This window comes from Macaca fascicularis, chromosome 11, assembly GCF_037993035.2.
Source record: "Macaca fascicularis isolate 582-1 chromosome 11, T2T-MFA8v1.1".
Classification (NCBI taxonomy): domain Eukaryota; kingdom Metazoa; phylum Chordata; class Mammalia; order Primates; family Cercopithecidae; genus Macaca; species Macaca fascicularis.
The window spans coordinates 124,926,576-124,947,698 of record NC_088385.1 but is presented as its reverse complement, the minus strand read 5'-3'; the positions used below and the strand labels follow the sequence as shown (position 1 = coordinate 124,947,698).

The window sequence follows — 21,123 nt, the reverse complement described above, 5'->3', positions numbered from 1 at the left end:
CGCGAGCTCCGCAGCCCCTAGAAATCCCGCCCCCCGGCCCTGTCCCCGGCCAGGTGCGCGAGCCTGCGCGCTCCTCCTCCGCCTCCTTCGGCGGGTCCCTGGCGCGCCGGGGCCGGGGCCCGGCTGGGGCGGCTGCGCGCACGGCGCCTCTCCACCAACCCGCTCCCCTGCAGGTCCCTCGCTCGCTCTCCATCCCTCTCCGGCGCTCCCTCGCTCCCCCCCGCCCTTTGATTGACAGGCAAGATGTCGGTGTGGAGCGAGGCAGGAGCTATTGCAGCAACCGTCACCCCCGGAGCCTGGCGGCGGCAGCAGCAGCAGCAGCAGCGCGGGGAGGAGACAGCAGCCAGCCGCAGTAGCCGCCGCAGCCGCGGGAGCAATGCAGACAGCACCTTGAGAACGCGCTAAAGCACTTCCAAACCGTGGACCATGCCGTGTCCCTGCAACTGGGAGGGGGGCAAACCAGATTTTTTTTGACATAAAAGCAAGCAAGCCAAAAATATATAATTTTGTCCTTCAAGGAGCCGGTGTGTAAAGAGTGAGCGCTATTTTCCTTCTCCTCCTCTCCCTCCTCCTCCTCTCCCTCCTCCTCTCTCTCGTCCTTCTCCTCCTCTTTTTCCTCCTCCTCCTCCTCCCTAAGTATACAGACAGCATCACATCACCTGGTTTGCTTCTGAGAAACAGCATCTCTCCTTTTCAGGGACCAGAGACTCAGAGAGGAGACATTCTAATGGAGTCCGCTTGATACCCCAAAATAAAATAATAAATTTTGGCTCTTGTCCCCTCCTCCCACTCCCACCCCCTCAACCCTGTGTGAGATGTTGGATTTCTTCTTCATGAGACATTGTTGAGAAGTCGCAGTGGTTGGAGAGGCGGAGGGGTAGACTACCTCTACTCCCCCCCCCTCTTTTTTCTCTCTGGGAGGAGGAGGAGGGGAAGGGGGTTGCAGAGCAAGCGATGGATGAGGAAAACATGACGAAAAGCGAGGAGCAGCAGCCTCTGAGTTTGCAAAAAGCCTTACAGCAGTGCGAACTGGTCCAAAACATGATAGACTTGAGCATCTCCAACCTGGAAGGTCTTAGGACCAAATGTGCTACCTCCAACGACCTCACACAAAAAGAAATCCGGACCCTGGAGGTAGGTGTTGCCTACAGAAAAAAAAAAAAAAAAAAAAAAAAGCAATCCTTCTTTCCCCCTCCTTTCTCCCCACGGTCCCCTTTCCCTCTGACTCTGTTTATTGGGGGCTGGGGGTGATGGTGCGGGCAAGCAAGGTGGGCACGGTTTGCTTTTCTGTGATTTCTCTCCTTGCACAGCCTGCATTGGATATCCTTTTACTGTGCTGCTGTCGTCTGCGCTTGGCTGGGTGGTGGTAGTAGTAGTAGTAATTGTTATTCTTTATTTATTATTATTGTTGCGGCTGTTACCGTTATCATTCGCTTCCCGGCTGAGGAGGGAGTTCTCTCTTTTTTCCGCTTGTGGATTTGTTTATATGCCACGGGGGCTTGTGTGCCGGGTAATACATTAAGGAGCTGCAGAGAACCCACGTGACCTTGCGCATTCTGCAGGTGGTCAAAAGGTGGTTTTTGCTCGCAGAATGGGGCCGCCTGTCATTGTAGACCTCTTCTTCTCTTGGCCTTCTTCCCCGCCCTCCTTTTGCTCCTTAGATTTTTTTTTTTTTTTTTAAATCAGTGATATACATGTCAGGAGGCAAGATGCATGAAAAAAAAGCCCTATGGAGCTACCCATTTCCAATCCAATCGTTTTGATGCAGTGAGCTGTTGCAGGCCTAAAACGTATAAAAGGAAAAAAAAAATATGCCTCAGTCAGCACACATAGGTGGTGTAGGAGAATACTCCTGAATCTCAGTGGGGCTGCGAGGAAAGAGGAAAGGGGTCGGGGAGCAGGAGTTCTCCTTGGCTTCTTGTAACATTCTCTCCGGCAGAACTTGAGGGGGAGTTTGAAACAGTTTTTTGGGGGAGTGGGATGGGATGAGGGATGGATGCAAAGTTACTCAGAAAGAAGATGGCAGAAATTAGTTTTTTTCTGAAGGCCATTTGGTCAAAGGAGGAAGGTTTAAAGAGCCTTAGGAACTGCCAAATGCCTGGTGTTCATGAGATCATTGGACATCTGCATCGTTCAAAATGTTTGAAGGGTTCAACTCACTTCCTTCTCTCAAACCAACCCAGCTATACACATGGGTTGATTAAATTTCGGAACTTCCATTAGCTGGCATCCACCAAGGGTGGGGGCAGTGGGGCTGGGAGAAAAGGGGTTCCCCCTGTGGTGGAGTGGGCATGAGCAGTACTGAGACGTTCATCTTGCTTCTGGCACATGAGTTCCCAAGGCCTGAACTCGTCAGTCCCTAGTGAATCTTGTAGCCCTCCTGCCCCTGTTCTAGCCTGGATAGGTGCTTTTCTTGGATTCACTTTGGGTCTTTCTTTTTCTTCCGTGATTTTAAATTTGGCTGGATGTCAACATGCAGGAGGTCATCCCTTCAAGAGGAGAGAGAGAGAGAGAGAGAGAGAGAGAGAGAGAGAGAGAGAGAGAGAGGGGGAGAGGATGCTGTTTGCTACCCTAGGATGCATGTCTGTGTGCACCTGTCATCTGGAAATGTGATCCTCAGAGACGAAATAAGATCAATGTCAAGGTGTATCGGGAGAGTGGGAATTGTGTTGGGAGGCACAGGTATTGCCTTTCCTGGAGCTTGGGAGAGCAGGTGAGGCCAGAGCTCTGCTGTTGGAAGAAAAAGTGTAGGATCCAGCCTTCTGTCTCTGCCTGAACATTACCCAAGAGCAGACTCTTCAGACCTGCATGCAGTCAATAAATAACCCCCAAAAAGCCATCGGAGCTCTCTTCTGTTCTTCTGAGTCAGGAGTCCCAAATGCTAGTTTGTGTATTCCTGTGTAAGTTTCTTCGAAGTTTTCTTTTTCTTTTTTTTTTTTTTCTGTTTCAAACATGCTCCATCCTCTGATAGCTTCCTGGATGGTGATGTGCCGCAGTGGGCATTGCCTTCTTTCTGCATAGTGGTTTTCCTTTTAAACTGGGGGGATGGAGGCACTGGTAGGATGGCTATGGGGGAGTTGCAGTTGTAGGAAATGCATCTGTTTTCAGTTCCCTTGTCCCAGTATGCTACAGAGCATGCCAACCACTTTCATCCATCTTGCCCAGGGAATGGTCTTGAGCAATGATTCCAATTTCTATTTCCCAGATTTGTAGGGTTAGGGAGGGTCCCTGCAGAGGGGCTGGTAACTCAGGGTCCAGACGAGTCCAGCCAATCCTAACATTTGGGTGCACGGAATTTTCTAATTTTTATATATCAGAACCATATGAGGGTGCTTGTTAAAATGCAGATTCTCAGCTTCTCTAACCCTAGAGATTCTAATTTAGCTGGGTTTAGCGAGAGGGCCAAGAAATCTGCGTGTAATAAACAGTCCGGGTATTTCTGACACATGTTTTCAAATGGACACTTTGAGATGCTAATCCATTAGGAGAAAGATATGATATTTCGGCTATTTAATGGTGAAAACTCACTGCTTGCTAACACGAATGCAAGTAATAAATTGAATAGATGATCCCTGAAAAGGGTGATAATGAACAGCATTTAATAGCATGTATACACTTCTGTAGACACAAAAATACGCAAGGTGGACTTGGCCTTCAGGACGCATACTTCATGACAGAATAATGTGTATGTGAAATAATGATAAAGTCCAAGTGGTAAATAATATGGGGGACAACGTGTGGGCCCATTAGGCCTGTTTTTGTTCAGCTGCATGAAATGGGAAACCCAGTCACAGCGGTAAGGCAAATAATGGTTTCTCTTCATGTAACAAGAATTCTGGAGACATATAGCTGCTTCGGTTGGCTCAGTAGGTCAGTAATACCAGGGCTGATGTCTTTGGGAATTCTCCTGGCTTTTCTCTTGTGGTTGCAAGATGGTTCCTGCAGCTTCAGCAATTACATCTGGGTTCAAGGTAGCAAAGAGGAGGACCTGGTGAGTGTGAAGGAATAAAGGGTTCCCCAGGACATCTCTTCCTCCTCACCTTGCAGATGATTTGATTATATCTTCTTGGCCAGAACTGAGTCCTAGCTGCAAGGGAGCCCGGGAGGTGGGGAAGTGGGAACACCACCACGATCGGCTTAGATGGATCATGATCCATTGCCTGAAATGACGTGTTGCCACTCCATGCAAAATCAGGGCTCTGCTAGTGTGGAAGGAGGCACAGGTAGATATTAAGTAAGTGGACAGCCAGCGATGGCAGCCATGGCACATTATCAGAAGATATTTTGGTGGAAAAGAAAGTTCATGAACTTTGAGTCAGACTGATATAGTTGTAAATTCTATCTTTTCTTTTTACTTTATCTTGGGCTAGTGATTTAAGTTTTCTGATTTATAGTTTTAAGTTTTTGGCAAAACAGCAATAATTAAATAATATTCCCTGCTTCAGAGGGTGGTTATAAGGATCGAAAGAGATAATGTTTTCAAGGGTCTAGCACTATCTGGAACAGAGTGGCTGCAGGTGTTAATGAATGACAGCTGTGATGATGATAACGATTGGCATTAGATGGTGTTGACTAGATGGCACGGAAGGGAGCAGTTCAGATTAGAGAGACAGGAGGAGGAGCTTGAATAACATTTCCAAAGTATGTTCTGTAGAACCCTAAATCTAGGATGTTAGCATTTTTCATTCTTTCAACAAATGCTGACATCCAGGCACTGTACTTAATGCTGGTAGTTAATAAGTGTTCTGTAGACAAAACAAATTCTATGGTTAATAAGTTTGGGAAGAGTTGAACTAAGCAAAGGGAAACAGGCATCTTTAATGCAGGACTTCTCAGAGCCTTTAATATGCTACCTATGTGTATTAGGCCTCCAAGAGAGGATAGAATGGAGTCTTGCTCTGTTACCCAGGCTGGAGTGCATGGCGCGATCTCGGCTCACTACAGCCTCCGCCTCCTGGGTTCCAGTGATTCTCCTGCCTCAGCCTCCCAAATAGCTGGGATTACAGATGCACACCACCACGCCCAGGTAATTTTTGTATTTTTAGTAGAGACGGGCTTTTGTCTTGTTGGCCAGTTTGGTCTTGAACTCCTGACCTCCGGTGATCTGCCCGCCTAGAGGTCCCAAAGTTCAGGTGTGAGCCACCCCACCCCGCCCAAGGATTTCTCTTGGGATTTTTGTTCCATAGAATACACCTGGGAAAACATTTGGCAAAGCAGGGAAACCTTCTTGGTTGGGGAGATGGGGATTTGGAGTGAAGGATGAGGAGGGTTTAGATTGCAGCAAAAGGGGAGAGCTTGCTGGACAAGGACAACGAACCAGATGAAGGTATTTGAATGCCATCATGGGGGCAGCCTAGAGACCATTTTGCCCAGAATGGAGGGTACCTGGTAGCCTGTCATAGGAAATGAATTTAGGCCACTAACTTCTGGGATCCAACTAAAGATTAGAGAGTCAGACCAACAAAGTTTCATCCCTTTGCGGAAGGAGATAGAAGTCTTCAAAGCTTTTGGAATGAATATAATAGAAAAGTATAAGCTTTTTTGTTTTTCTGAGGCAGGGTCTCCTTCTGTAACTCAGGCTGGAGTGCAGTGGCGCAATCATGGCTTACTGCAACCTTGATCTCCAGGGCTCAAGTGATCCTCCTGCCTCAGCCACTTGAGTAGCTGGGATTACAGGTATGCACCACCATGCTTGGCTAAGTTTTTGCATTTTTAAAAATAGAGACAAGGTTTTGCTATGTTGCCCCAGCTGGTCTTGAACTCCTGGGCTCAAGCGATTCACCTGCCTTGGATGGCAGCCTACAGCAGGGGCTGGCAAACTTTTTCTGGAAAGGGACAGATGGTAAAGAGTTCAGGCTTTGTGAACCCTGCAATTTTCATCAAAGCTACCCGACTCTGTGCTGCAGCATGCAGCAACCATGGGCGGTACATACATGAATGGGTGGGGCAGTTTTCTTTTTCTTCCGAGACAGAGTCTCGTTCTGTTGCTCACGCTGGAGTGCAGAGGTGTAATCTTGGCTCATTGCAACCTCTGCGTCCCAGGTTCAAGCGATTCTCTTGTCTTGGCCTCCTGAGTAGCTGGGATTACAGGCCTGCGCCATCACATCTGGCTAATTTTTGTATTTTTAGTAGAGACGGGGTTTCAGACCAGCCTATTGGCCAGGCTGGTCTCAAACTCCCAACCTCCAGTGATCCGCCCACCTCAGCCTCCCAAAGTGCTGGGATTATAGGTGTGAACCATCAAGCCCAACCTGGGGGGAGGCAGTTTTCTAATAAAACTTTATTTATGGACCCTGAAACTTGAAATTGATATACTTTTTGCATGTCATGAATATTTTTCTTTTGTTTTTTTTTATATTCATAGTTGTACAAACTGTAGTTTCTGGGCCTTACAAAAACAGGTGATGGTGGCCAGTCACAGTGGCTCATGCCTGTAATCCCAGCACTTTGGGAGGCTGAGGTGAGTGGATCACTTGAGATCAGGAGTTCAAGACTAGCCTGGCCAACATGGCAAAACTCCGTCTCTACTAAATATACAAAAATTAGTGGGGCATGGCAGCAGGTGCCTGTAATCCCAACTACTCGGGAGGCTGAGGCAGGAGAATCACTTGAACCCGGGAGATGGAGGTTGCAGTGAACCAAGACTGCGCCACTGCACTCCAACTTGGGTGACAGAGGAAGACTCCATCTCAAAAACAAAAAGCAAAACAAAACACCAAAAAACAAAACCAAACCAAACCCAGGTGATGAGTCATATTAGGCCCATGGGCTGTAGCTTGCTAATCCCTAGACTCTAGGACGGATGGGAGGGGAAAAACTCTGAAAGAGAGACCACCCTAACGTGAGCAAGTGACACTAGAATGGGAGAGTACTAGCCAAGTAGAAGTAGTTCTGAGCTGGATTCTGTTTTAGTTAAATTGTAAGGGGAAAAAAATATTAGGAGTTAGGGTTGGACAAGTATGGAATCTCCTTGTATAGCAAGGGTATCGTAGCTTTTTGTTTTTTAGAGACAGGGTCTTGCTCTGTCACCCAGGTTGGAGTACAGTGGTGCGATCATAGCTCACTGCAGCCTTGAACTTCTGGGCTCAAGCGATCCTCCTGTCTCAGCCTCCTGGGTAGCTGAGACTACAGGCATATGTCACTGCACCCAGCTAATTTAAAATTTGTTTTATAGAGACAGTGTCCTGCTTTGTTGCCCAGGCTGGTCTTAAACTCCTAGCTTCAAGCCACCCTCTTGTCTTGGCCTCCCAAAGTGCTGGGATTACAGGTGTAATAACCACGCCCGGCCTCCTGTTGTTTTTTTGCTCTTCATATATTCCATCTCAATTTTCTGTTGCTGTGTCATGAACGATCTTTTTTTTTTTGAGACGGAGTCTCACTCTGTTGCCCAGGCTGGAGTGCAGTGGCCGGATCTCAGCTCACTGCAAGCTCCGCCTCCTGGGTTCACGCCATTCTCCTGCCTCAGCCTCCAGAGTAGCTGGGACTACAGGCGCCCGCCACCTCGCCTGGCTAGTTTTTTGTATTTTTTAGTAGAGACGGGGTTTCACCAGATTAGCCAGGATGGTCTCGATCTCCTGACCTTGTGATCCGCCCGCCTTGGCCTCCCAAAGTGCTGGGATTACAGGCTTGAGCCACCGCGCCTGGCCACGATCTTTAAACTTAATTTTGTTTGGAAAACTTTGGGCTTAAGACAACAATTTATTATTTTCATGATTCTGTGGGTTGGGCTTGGCGGAAGGGTTCTGCTGGTGTTGCCTGAGTTCCACTCGTGTGGCCACATTTAGCTGGAGGAAGGGGAGGATAGGAAAGCTGAGACTTTCTCTCCCTGCGGCCTGCTGGTGTGATAGCTTGGGTTTCTTACAGGTCTCTAGTATTCCTAGAGAGCGAGAGGGAAAGTGGCAAGGCGTCTTAGTATTTGGAAATCGCAGAATGTTACTTCCATTGGAGTTGTGAGATAATGTAAGTCCCGTGGCCAGTCTGGGTATAGAGGATGGGGAAATAGACTCCCATCTTGGTTGGAGAAGCTTCTAAGTTAGTGTATTTATTAGGACAGACTATAAGAAATAGACCCCTAAATGTCTTTTTCTTGTTCGCTAAACAGTCCAAGGAGGGTGTTCTTGGTTGGCAGGTGACGGGCCATTCTCTCATGCTCCAGACCCCTTCCCCTCTGCAGCATTATCATTGGTGCATCTAGAAGGGGGAGAAAGTGCAGAGAAGACAAAGCCTTATTTACCAAAGTTGCCCTCATCAGTGCATTCCCTTATGCTTGCATTTCCTTAGCGAGCATTCAGTCACAGCACTGCAAAGAAGGTGGAGAAGGAAGTTTAGCTGTGAGCTCAGGAAGAAGAGAGAATAGGCTGGTGTGGTGGGTCACGCCTATAATCCTGGCACTTTGGGATGCCAAGGTAGGACGGTTGCTTGAACCCAGGAGTTCGAGACCAGCCTAGACAATGTGGCGAAGCCCCATATCTACCAAAATACAAAAATTAGGTGTGGTGGCACGTGCCTATAGTCCCAGCTACTCGGAAGGCTGAGGTGGGAGGATGGTTGGAGCCTAGAAGGCGGAGGTTGCAGTGAGCCGAGACTGTACCACTGCACTCCAGCCTCGGTGACAGAGTCAGAACCTGTCTTAAAAAAAAAAAAAAGAAAGAAAGAAAAAGAAAATAGTGTTTGCTGAATAGCTAGTAGTCTCTGCCACAGCTAATGATAAGCTGTCATATCAGTTATGTATTGCTAGAGAACAAGCCACCTCAAAACTTAGTAGTTTAAAACAATCATCATTTGCTCAGGTGCCTGCAGTCAGGTATGGACTCAGCTGGCCAGTTCTGCAGGTCTTGCCTCACTCACTTGTGGTTGTGTTCATCTGATGGCCTGACTGTGGCTGGAGAGTCCCATATGGCCCTGCTCACATGGCTGGTGGTTGGCTGCAGTGCCTCACTTCTCTGCTCCCCCAATGGCTTTTCTGGCAGGATAGCCCGGGTTTCTTACATGGTGGCAGCAATGGCATTCCCAGAGGACAGGCCTCAGTGCACAAGCCCTTCCTAAGCCTCGGTTCTGCAACCTTTGCTAATGCCCTCTTTGCCAGAGCATGTTACATAGATAAGCCCAGAGTCACCGTGGCTATGGATTCCAGGAGGTGTGGTTTACTGGGGTGCTAGTGAACAATCCAATGTCACGATATACCACAGCCATGAAAATTAACCAAAACAAAAAGAGCATAGGAGAGCAAGGGAAAGATATGGGATGATCAGCAAAGGCTCCTTCATGGAGGTTTTATTAACTCCAGGAAGCAAGCCATGAAATATTTGGGGGAAGAGTGTGCCAGGCAGAGGGAACAGCAGATGCAAACTTCTTCGGTGGGAACATGCTTGGCATGTTGTTGGAATCCCAAGGTGTCCACTGTGGTTGGAATGCAGGGAGTGGGCAGGGAAGGGATGAGGAGGGACAGAGTGGGAGACAGAAGCTGGTCATCGGGGGCTTTGCTAAGACACTAAGGTACTTGAATTTTTTTTTTTTTTCTTTTGAGACAGGATCTCACTCTGTCACCCAGTTTGCAGTGCAGTGGCACCATCATGGCTCACTGAAGCCTCGACCTCCCAGGCTCAGTCCTTCCTCCCACTTCAGCCTCCCGAGTAGCTGGGACTGCAGATGTGCATCACCATGACTGGCTACATTTTAAAATTTTTTGTAGAGATGGGGTCTCCCTATGTTGCTCAGGCTGGTCTCCAAATCCTGGGCTCAAGTGATGCGCATGCCTCAGCCTCCCAAAGTGCTGGGATTACAGGTGTGAGCCATCATGCCCAGCCTTGGATTTTTGTTCTAACTGTGATAGAAGCCCTTTGAACCAGGGGTTATGTTTTTAAATGATCTTCTGATTGCTGCCGGGTAAACAGACTGTAGGAGGTAGGCATGAGAGCAGGGAGACAGGTTGGTAGTGACTGTGGGAGTCCAAGCCCTCAATGACTGTGCTTTTGACTGGTATGATTGTTTTGGGGTGGACGGGGCAGGTGGCTGGATTCAGAAGGTCAAGTATGTGGACGGTGCTGATGGATCTGATGTGACGGTGAGGGAAAATCAAGAATCAAAGATTATTCCTAGGTGTTTGGTTCAAGTGCTAGGAGAATGGGAGTCCCCTTGTTTGAAATGTGAAGACTGGAAGTGGGATAGATTGGGTTTGACAGTCAAGTTCTGTTTGACATGCTACATTTGTCAGGTAGACAGCTGGATGTGTGAACGTGGAGCTCTGAGAAAGGCCAGAGATACGAAGTTCACTTAATAGGCCGTGAACCAATTTTTCAAATTATTAAAGTATTATTATTGTTTAATTAGTACATAATGTACATATTTTCAGGGTACATGTGATATTTAAATACATTCATATAATGTATAAGAATCGAATCTGGGTAACTTTAAATGTTTATCTTTTCTTTATACTGAGAACATTCAGATTATTCTCTTCTAGCTATTTTGAAACATACAATATATTATTGTTTACTATAATCACTCTACTGGTTTATTCAACACTAGTTCTTATTTTTTCTGTATATCTGTATAAAGTATTATTTGTAATGGCTGTATAGTATGACACGGATGCCCCATCATTTCTCACTTTATTTTATTTTGAGACAGAGTCTCACTCTGTTGCCCAGGCTGGAGTGCAGTGGTGTGATCTCTGCTCACTGCAACCTCTGTCTCCCGGACTCAAGCAATTCTTGTGCCTCAGCCTCCTGAGTAGCTGGGATTACAGGCACGTGCCACCACACCCAGCTAATTTTTGTATTTTTAGTAGAGATGGAGTTTCACCATGTTGGTCAGGCTGGTCTTGAACTCCTCACCTCAAGTGATCTGCCTGCTTAGGCCTCCAAATTGCTGGGATTACAGGTGTGAGCCACCGTGCCCAGCCACCATCATTTCTTTAACCAAAATTCTATTGTCATGTGCTTATGTTCATACTTTTATGTTTTTATAACAATGCCACAGTGGATTCCTTGTGGCTAATTCTTATTTTCAGCTCCTAGAAATGGAACTGCTGGATCAAAGGATATGCAAAAGTTTAGGACTTTCCACAGGTTTTGCCAAGTTGCCCTTCACCAGCAGTGTTGGAAAGGGTTCATTTCCCCATACCCTCAGCACAGGTGTATATTTTATTTTATTTTTTGAGTGTGAGTGTTTTGATGTCTAAGAGCTCAGGGTTAAGGAGGCTTTTGTCTCAGGTCAGAATGTGATCTTTACTGTTTTTAACTGGGTAGGGCCTGGGTACCTGGGGTAATGGGGAATGCTTGGTTTTCTGCACAAAATGGTCAACCTCGGCTGGATGCAGTGGCTCACGCCTGTAATCCCAGGACTTTGGGAGGTCAAGGCAGGCAGATCACTTGAGGTCAGGAGTTAACGAACAGCTTGGCCAACATGGCGAAACCCCATCTCTACTAAAAATACAAAAAAATTAGCTGGCGTGGTGGCACACGCCTGTAATCCCAGCTACTGGGAGGCTGAGGCAGGAGAATCACTTGAACCCAGGAGGTGCAGGTTTCAGCGAGCCGAGATTGCGTCACTGTACTCCTCCAGTCTGGGCAACAGAGTGAGACTTGGTCTTTAAAAAAAAAAAAAAAAAAAAAATCAGCCTGTGAGGACCTGGCCTTTTCCTTTTGCCTTGTGTTCATAAAAGGGTGTGTGTGTGTGTGTGTGTGTGTGTGTGTGTGTGTGTGTAACTCACAATTCTAACGCACGATAAATGTTACGTCTGAAGGGTTCACTCCTCCCTCTGGGTTTCGGAAGTGGATTCTAGCAGGGAGTTTGTAATCCATTACCTTTCAATAGGTAGAAAACTAGGAAGTCTTCCCACCCCCAGAGAATGGATCATTTCCTGGGCTTCTACCCATGGGGTCCCAACTTTTGGGAAGAGGGATAGGGCCTGGCCTTCCTTCTTGCCCACCGTGTGCTGCTCTGGGTGTGGGGACAGGGGAGGTGTTGAGAGGCTGAGGAGGACAGCAGACACATGGCGGCTAGGAAGGAGGATGGAGAAGCTGAAGGATGGGAAGGGAAGAGGGACAAAAATAGGAGAAGAAAGTGAAAAAGTAGAATGATTTTCTTCAGCAGGGCTTCTGTGATGCTTGGAATGTCTTTCCAGTGGGTCGTGACCACAACCGTGGTGGTTGCTCCTTTACAGGCAGGTTTATTGAGGTTTAGAGTCACCAATTTGACCCAAACTGACTGACTAAGGCAGCCGCGGACACAGGAAGAGACGGAGGTTTACTGCTCTCCTGTGGACTCCCCAAAGGTGAAATGATCCGGAAGAGAAGAAAGAAAGATGAGGATAAATGGAGGGCAATGGGGAAGTGTAGACGTTAATGGTAATGATGTGATTAGAGGTGGCAGCCATAGGATTAATGACAGTCACGATGATGGAATACTTACTCTGTCGCTAAAATGCTTTCTTTGGTGACTATTGTGGATGACAATTATTTGAGAGAAACAGAGGACTGATAGAAACAAAGTAGGGCATTCATAGAGATGGGAGGATGAGATAAAGAGAGGGAGATATTTTAGACCTGAGCTGTCCAGTGTAGTAGCCACTTGCTACATGTGGCCATTGACCAATGGAAAGACGGTGAGTCCTAGTTGAAATGTGCTGTTAGTGTCAAATACACACCAGATTCCAAATGCTTTTTTTTTAAATTAAATGTATGTTTTAAAAGAGATGGGGTCTCACTGTGCTGCCCAGGCTGGCCTTGAACTCCCAAGCTCATGTGATCCTCCTGCCTTCGCCTCCCAAAGTGCTGGGATTACAGGCATGAGCCACCCCCCCAGCCCAAACTCTTAGTATGAAGGAAAAAAAAGTAAAATATTGCATTGATAATTTCTCTTTTCTCTTTTTAAAAAAAGAAATTTTTTAGCAAGACAAAGTCTCGCTCTGTCACCCAGGCTGGAGTGCAGGGGTGCAATCACGGCTCACTGCACCCTTGGCCACCTGAGCTCAAGCAATCCTCCCACCTCAGCCTCCCAAGCGACTGGGACTACAGGTACATGCTACCACACCTGGCTTATTTTTAATTTTTTGTAGAGATGAGGGTCTTGCTATGTTGCCCAGTCTGGTCTCGAACTCCTGGGCTCAAGCAGCCCTCCGGCCTTGGCCTCCCAGAGTTCTGCGATTACAGGCATCACCCACCATGCCCAGCCTTGATAATATTTATACTAACATATTAAAATGATAGTATTTTAGATATACTGGGTTAAATAAAATATATTAAAATTAATTTCACCTGTATGCGCTTTCCTTTTCTTTTCCCCGGAGGCTACTAGAAAATGTTAAATTACAAGAGTGGCTCACTGTATATTGCTGTGGAACAGAGCTGTTTTTGAGCACTGAAGCGATTTCTCTGTTTTGCCATAATAGAAATCTTGGTCTTGATGAGGACTGAAAATCTGATCCCCCGAGAGTTACCAGGCAGCCATTGATGAAAGCAGTGGATGCATTCCAAAGATGGATGTGTTTGATTTTCCTGAACCAGAAAAGTGAGATCAAGACTCAGAAATAATAACTTGACTCCCTGCAAATTCAAATGGGTGCTTTAAGCAATATAGACTAGCAGTTAGGAGGGCTTGAGCTCTGAGGTGAGATTGTTTGGGTTCCAGTTTGGTTCAGGACTTAACTAGCTAAGTAACCCTGTGCCAAATGATCTCTCCTTTCCAAGCCTCAGTTTCCTTGTTTATAAAATCAGGATTGTGGCTCACACCAGTAATCCCAGCACTTTAGGAGGCCAAAGCAGGAAGATTGCTTGAACTCAGGAGTTTGAGATCAGACTGAGAAACATAGGGAGATAGCGTCTCTACAAAAAATAAAAAAATTAGCCGAGTGTGGTGGTGCAAGCCTGTAGTCCCAGCTACCTGGGAGGCTGAGGTGGGAGGATCGCTTGAGCCCAGGGAGATTGAGGCTGCAGTGAGCCATGATCATGCCAGTGCATTCCATCCTGGGCAACAGAATGAGATCCTGCCTCAAATGAAACAAAATGATCATTTTACATGAGGTTGTTATGTGATTAAATGGAATCACGCATTCAGGAGCTGGGTAGAGCCGAGTGCCTGTCACATGGCAATTTTTTTTTTTTCTTGAGACAGGGTCTCGCTCTCTTGCCCAGGCTGGAGTGCAGTGGTGCAATCTCAGCTCACTGCAACCTCCATGTACTGGGTTCAAGCGATTCTCCTGTAGCAGCCTCCCCAGTAGCTGGGATTGCAAGCGCATGCTACCACACCCAGCTAATTCTTTGTATTTTTAGTAGAGATGGGGTTTCACCATGTTAGCCAGGCTGGTCTCGAACTCCTGACCTCAAGTGATCAACCTGCCTTGGCCTCCCAAAGTGCTGGGATTATAGATGTGAGCCACTGTGCCTGGCTGCAAATTCTTAATAAGTCTTGATTTTGGAATTTTTGATGATCATCCCCGCTGTAGATTTGCAGGAGGGAGCTGAGGGTGCTTCAGCCCTGTGTGGTGCTGAGCTCTGCATTGCCATCTGGGGAGATACCGTCCTTGCAGTATCATTCATTTATTCAGTAAATGTTAGCTAAGCCCCCAGTGTGTGAGAAGAAGAAACCCATAGAAGGCCTTTATAGCATAGTGGCACACCCACTAGGCTGCAGGTGACAGAAGGAACAAGATTCCTGACATTCCATCTGGATCTCTGAATTTGCCCACAGATGACGCACCTCCCATCAGTGGCTAGCAGGCCTTAGTCTTTAAACCGCATGCTCATCCTAACTCTAAGTTGGATAACGAAGTATGGAGTTGGGCCTTGCAACTTCTGTACTTGTCTTAAGCTTGCATGGTGAAGAGTTAAAAACTCTGATGTCTGAGCATCTGAAAAGCACATCCTGTAAAGGTAGGGGGAACCTTCAGAGGTTGTCCAGCCCCATCTTTGCCCAGTGTCCAGATTTAGGGTGAGTGCTACCTCATCAGGCTCACCCTAAATGATTTTTTAAAATCAATTTTTTGTTATGGAAAATATACATAAAATTTACCATTTTAACTTTTTTTTTTTTTTTTTTTTTGAGACAGGGTCTTGCTCTGTTGCTCAGGCTGGAGTGCAGTGGCGTGATCACAGCTTGCTGGAGCCTTAAACTTCGGCATTCAGGTGATTGTCCTGCCTCAACCTCCTGAGTAGCTGGGACTACAGGTGTATGCCACCATGCCTAGTTAATTTTTAAATATTTTTTGTAGAGGCTGGGTCTTGCCATCTAGCCCATGCCAGTCTCAAACTCCTAGGCTCAGGTGATTTTCCCACCTCATCCCCAAAGCAGCATTGAGAATTACATGCATGAGTCACTGTGCCCCACCCATTTCAACTGTTTTTAAGTGTACAATTCAGTGGCCTTAAGTACACTTACAATGTTGTATAACCATCACCACTATCAACTTCTGAAAGGTTTTTTATTGTTTCAAACAGAAATTCTGTATCCATTAAGCAGTAACTCCCGTGTACTCGCATTCTCTGGCCTAGTACATGGTAACTGTCATCTTACTTTCTCTATGAACTTAATACTCTAGGTACCTCATGTAAGTAGAATCATATGGTATTTGTTATTTTGTGTCTCACTTAGCATACAATTTCAAGGTTCATCATGTATCAGCACTTCATTCATTTTTATGGCTAAATAATGGTCCATTGTATGCATAGTTGGCATTTTATATATTCATCTGTCAAGTTGAACATTTTTTAGGTTATATTCACCTTTTGGTTATTGTAAGTAATGCTGCTACAATACTGATATACGAGTATCTGTTTGAGTTCATGTTTTCAATTCTTTTTGGTGTGTACCCAGGGGCGGAATCATGGGGTTATACGGTAATGCTATTCTTAATTTTTTGAGGAACCACCGTAATGTTTGCCACAGTGGCTGCAATCCTTTTACATTCCTACCAGCAATCCAGTAATTCCTCTACATCCTTCATGACTTTTGTTATTTTTCATTTTTAAAATTATAGCCTTCCTGGTGGGTATGAAGTAGTATCTCATTGTGCATTTGATTTGTGTTTCCCTAATGACTAATGATGTTGAACATCTTTTCGTGTGCCTGTTGGCCATTTGTATACCTTCTTTGGAGAAATGTTTGCTCAAGTCCTTTCACAAGGCAGCCTTTAAAAGTTTTTTTTTTTTTTTTTTTTTTTTTTTTTTTGAGATGGAGTCTCACTCCATTGCCCAGGCTGGAGTGCAGTGGTGCAATCTCGGCTCACAGCGACCTCTGCCTCCCAGGTTCAAGCGATTCTCCTGCCTCAGCCTCCTAAGTAGCTGGAATCACAGGCGTGCGCCACCATGACTGGCTAATTTTTGTATTTTTAGTAGAGGTGGGGTTTCACCATGTTGGCCAGGCTGGTCTCGAACTCTTGAGCTCAGGTGATCCTCCTGCCTCCAGCTCCCAAAGTACTGGGATTACAGGTGTGAGCCGCTGTGCACGGCCAAAGGTTTTTTTTTTTTTTTTGAAACGGAGTCTTGTTATTGCCCAGGCTGGAGTGTGTGATGGGGCAATCTTGGCTCATTGTAGCCTCCACCTCCTAGGTTCAAGCGATTCTCCTGCCTCACCTTCCCAAGTAGCTGGGATTCCAGGCGCCCGCCACCACACCAGGCTAATTTTTGTATTTTTAGTAGAGATGGGGTTTCACCATGTTGGTCAGGCTGGTCTTGAACTCTTGGCCTCAGGTGATCCGCCCACCTCGGCTTCCCAAAGTGCTGGGATTGCAGGCATGAGCCACCATTCCCAGCCCTAACAATTTTTTAAATTAAATTTTTTTCAGCTTTTCTGAAGCATACGTAACAAAGTGCATGTATTTAAGGTGTACAATATGGTGATTTGATATCTATCATGGAATGATCACACAGTCAAGTTAGTTAACACATTCATCCCCTCAGTTGCTGTGTGTGTGTGTGTATGTGTGTGTATGTGTGTGTGTGATGAGAACATTTAAGATCTACCCTCAGCAAATTTTAAGTATGCGGTATAGTATTATTAACTCTAGTCACCACGTTGCATGTTAGATCCCCAGAATTTATTCATCTCATAACAGAAAGGTTGTATCCTTTGACCAATATTTCCCCCATTTTCTCCTCCAGCTCCTGGCAGGCACCATTCTTCTCTATTTCTATGGGTTTGACTCTTTTAGATTCCACATACAAAATCAGACTGTATTTGTCTTTCTCTGTCTGCCTTATTTCACTTAGCAGAATGACAAGGCAGCCTTTTGATCTCCTTGTGATGGTTACAATTGTCCTCCTTCTGTTGAGTTGGATTCACTCCCTGGGAACCTCCTTCCTTTGATTTTGCTCTCTGGAGAACAGGGAATGAGGCCAGTCCCTCCTTTAGTTGAGGAAATAGTCTTAAGAAGACTAGATCTGGAACCTACCAGGTAGAGACAAGAGATGGCCACTCCCAAAGACCTCTGATGAGTCTCTGATCCAAACTTCGCAGCCAGCATCCCCCTGCTCTCCCCTGCTCTGTGTGAGTTCCATTCTTATCCATCTGGGGGGCGGGTCTGGAGTTGTTGAAATGGTGAATTTCCCTTTGTCTGTCCACCTCCCCTACCCAGAGTATCACACTAATCAGAAATAGTCATGAGTGTTTCTCTGTGTGCCCACCCACAAAGGCACTGGGGTGATCCTTGTTCAGGATTGGTGGCTTGGACTTGAGCACTGAAGCCAATAGGTATAAAAGAACTTGTTAAGTGGGTATTTAGGGATGTTGTTTTTATCAGGAGGCAAAGCAAGTTTAGATGCCACCGTTTTTGTTTTATCTTTATCTGACTTGGAGAAGCAGTGTTTTGTGATAAACTCAAAAAGAAATATGCTTAAAACCTAAGCTGCAAGAATGAGTTTCTACCACCAGCTCCAAAGAAAGCCCTCTTAGAAGAAGCACTGGTTGTGGCCGGGCGCGGTGGCTCACGCCTGTAATCCCAGCACTTTGGGAGGCCGAGGCAGGTGGATCACGAGGTCAGGAGATTGAGACCATCCTGGCTAACATGGTGAAACCCCATCTCTACTAAAAATACAAAAAATTAGCCGGGTGTGGTGGTGGGCGCCTGTAGTCCCAGCTACTGGGGAGGCTGAGGCAGGAGACTGGTGTGAACTGGGAAGGTGGAGCTTGCAGTGAGCCGAGATCACACCACTGCACTCCAGCCTGAGCAATAGAGTGAGACTCCGTCTCAATAAATAAATAAATAAACAAGAAGAACCGCTGGTGGGCAGGACCTTCCTTAATTACTCTCACGCTTACCTAATAGCTTGTACCGGGAGAATAGAAGTGAATGCTAAATACTTTTGTTTTTCCCCAATATATATTTACTTTTTTTCTTTATTATTATTATTATTATTATTATTATTATTATTATTATTTTTACAGAGTCTTGCTCTGTCACCCAGGCTAGGATGCAGTGGTGTGACTTTGGCTCACTGCAGCCTCTGCCTCCCAGGCTCGAATGATCCTCCCATCTCAACCTTCCAAGGTTGCTGGGACTATAGGTGCACACCGCCACCCCCGGCTAATTTTTTTTGTTTGTATGTTTTGTGGAGACGAGTTTTGCTATGTTGACCAGGCTGGTCTCCAGCTTCTGGGTTCAAGCGATCCACTTGCCTCAGCCTCCCAAAGTCTAGGATTACAGGCGTGAGCCACTGTGCTTGGCCTCAACGTTTATGTAAAATTTCAAACATACAGCGGTTGAAGGTACTTTACAGTGAGCATCTGCCACCTGGTACCATTAACATTTTGCTCTCTTTGCTTTATTACATATCTATTCATCTATCCATCCCTCTGTCCATGAATCTATCTTATTTGATGTATTAAAAGTAAACTGCAGGCCGGGCGCTGTGGCTCATGCCTGTAATCCCAGAATTCTGGAAGGCCAAGGCGGGCGGATTGCCTGAGCTCAGGAGTTCGAGACCACCTTGGGCAACACGGTGAAACCCTGCCTCTCCTAAAATTCAAAAAATTTCCTGGGCATGGTGGTGTGCGCCTGTAATTCCAGCTACTCATGAGGCTGAGGCAGGAGAATCTCTTGAGCCCAGGAGGCGGAGGTTGCAGTGAGCCGATATCTCCCCACTGCACTCCAGCCTGGGCAACAGAACGAGACTCCATCTCAGTAAGTAAGTAAGTAAGTAAGTAAGTAAATAAATAAATAAATAAATAAATAGCTAGCAGACATCAGTGCATTTCTGTCTGTATATGTCTGTATATTTATCATTAATTAGAGTTCAGTATTCATTCTTTTGATGTAAAATGGACAAACAATGAAACATACAGATCTTAAGCATATACTCACTGAGTTTTGGCAAAAGGATACACCACTGTAACCTAAACCTCCATCAAGATATAGAACATTTACCATTATGTAGCTAATTCTCCCTCTACCTTCAAATCAACCAATTTTCTGATTCTTTTTCCACCATAGATTAATTTTTCCTGTTCTTAGGCAAAAAACTGTATATAAATGAAATCATACATCATGTACTTTTTTATTTTTGACTTATTTTTGGGTGTACAGTCCTGTGAGCTTTAATTACTGGATATATTTGTGTAACTACTGCCACAATTTAGGATACAGAGTAGTTCTTTTACCCACACAATTTCTTTCATGCTTCCCCAATATACTTCTACTCTTAACCCCTGGCAACCACTGATCGATTCTGCATTACCATAAGCTTTGTCTTTTTGAGAATTCCCTTGCCCATGAGACAAAATTGTATTATTTATTTTCTTACCATTGAATGTTGAGAATTATTTATGTGTCCTGGATACAATCCTTTGTGAGATATGTGAGTTGCAAATATTTTCTCCCATTCTGAAGGTTGTTTTTTCTCCCCTCTTAACAGTGCTGTTTGCAGAGCAAAACGTAAAATATAATAAAGTCCAATTTATCACTTTTAAATTTATTTGCTCATAAAATTTTAATTTTTTTACAATTTACAATCTATGATTCATTTTGTGTATTAGGTTGGTGTAAAAGTACTTTTATATATAAAAAGTACTTATATATAAAAAGTACTTTTTATATATAAAAGTAATTATATATTTATGTATTATATATTTTATATTTAAACTTATATATATAATATATATTTATATATAATATATATATATGTTTTGGGCTGGAGTCTCGCTCTGTCACCCAAGTGGGAGTGTAGTGGCGCGATCTCAGCTTACCGCAACCTCCACCTCCTGGGTTCTAGCAATTCTTGTGCCTCAGCCTCCTGAGTAGCTGGGATTGCAGGCGCTCGCCACCATGCCTGGCTAATGTTTTGTATTTTTAGTAGAGACGAGGTTTCACCATGCTGGCCAGGCTGGTCTCAAACTTCTGACCTTGTGATCTGCCTGCCTTGGCCTCCCAAGTGCTGGGATTACAGGTGTGAGCCACCGCGCCCAGTCTTTGTCATTACTTTTAAAATGGCAAAAACTCCAATTACTTTTGCACCAACCTAATACATTTTGGTATATAGTGTGAGGTTTAAATTGAGGTTCATTTTTTTGTGTGTGTGCTTTTGTATGTACAATTTTTTTCAACACCATTCATTGTAAAGCTGATTTCTGTCTCCACTAAATTGCCTTTACACCTTTGTAAGAAAATAATTGTCTATATTTGTATCTATTTCTGGACTCTGTCCTGTCTCACTGATCTATGTGTCTATTTCTTTGTCAATATCACATTTTTGTGATAACTGTAGCTTTATAGTAATTCTTTTTTTTTTTTTTGTATTTTTAGTACAGATGGGGTTTCACCATGTTGGCCAGGCTGATCTTAAACTCCTCACCTCAGGTGATCCACCTGCATCAGCCTCCCAAAGTGCTGGGATTGCAGGCGTGAGCCACTGTGTCTGGCCTTTTGTAATTATTAAAATTGATCAGTCAAATCTAGGTAAGGGATGAAAAAAATTGAATAGTGTGAGTTCCACCTTTATTATTCTTTTTCAAAAATTGTTTTAGCTATTTAGTTCTTTTGTATTTTTATATAAATTTTAGGTAAGCTTGTCTATCTATATCTACAATAAAAATCTGATTTTTATTGCAATTGCATTAAACCTGTACCTCAATTCAGGGAGAATTGACATCTTTTTTTTTTTTTTTTTTTTTTTTTTTTTGAGACGGAGTCTC

General features: G+C 45.1%; 1 protein-coding gene across 3 annotated transcripts in view; it reads left to right on the top strand.

The window, feature by feature from the left end:
• The first annotated feature begins 229 nt into the window (after positions 1–229).
• KSR2 (kinase suppressor of ras 2) overlaps positions 230–21,123 on the top strand; it is a 506,936-nt gene continuing 486,042 nt past the window's right edge. For all 3 annotated transcript variants that reach the window (XM_005572358.5, XM_005572357.5, XM_015431615.3), the window contains exon 1: positions 230–1,134. In XM_005572358.5, coding sequence (XP_005572415.1) covers positions 955–1,134 — 180 coding nt within the window. In that variant the 5' untranslated portion in view covers positions 230–954. The remainder of the gene's footprint in view (positions 1,135–21,123) is intronic.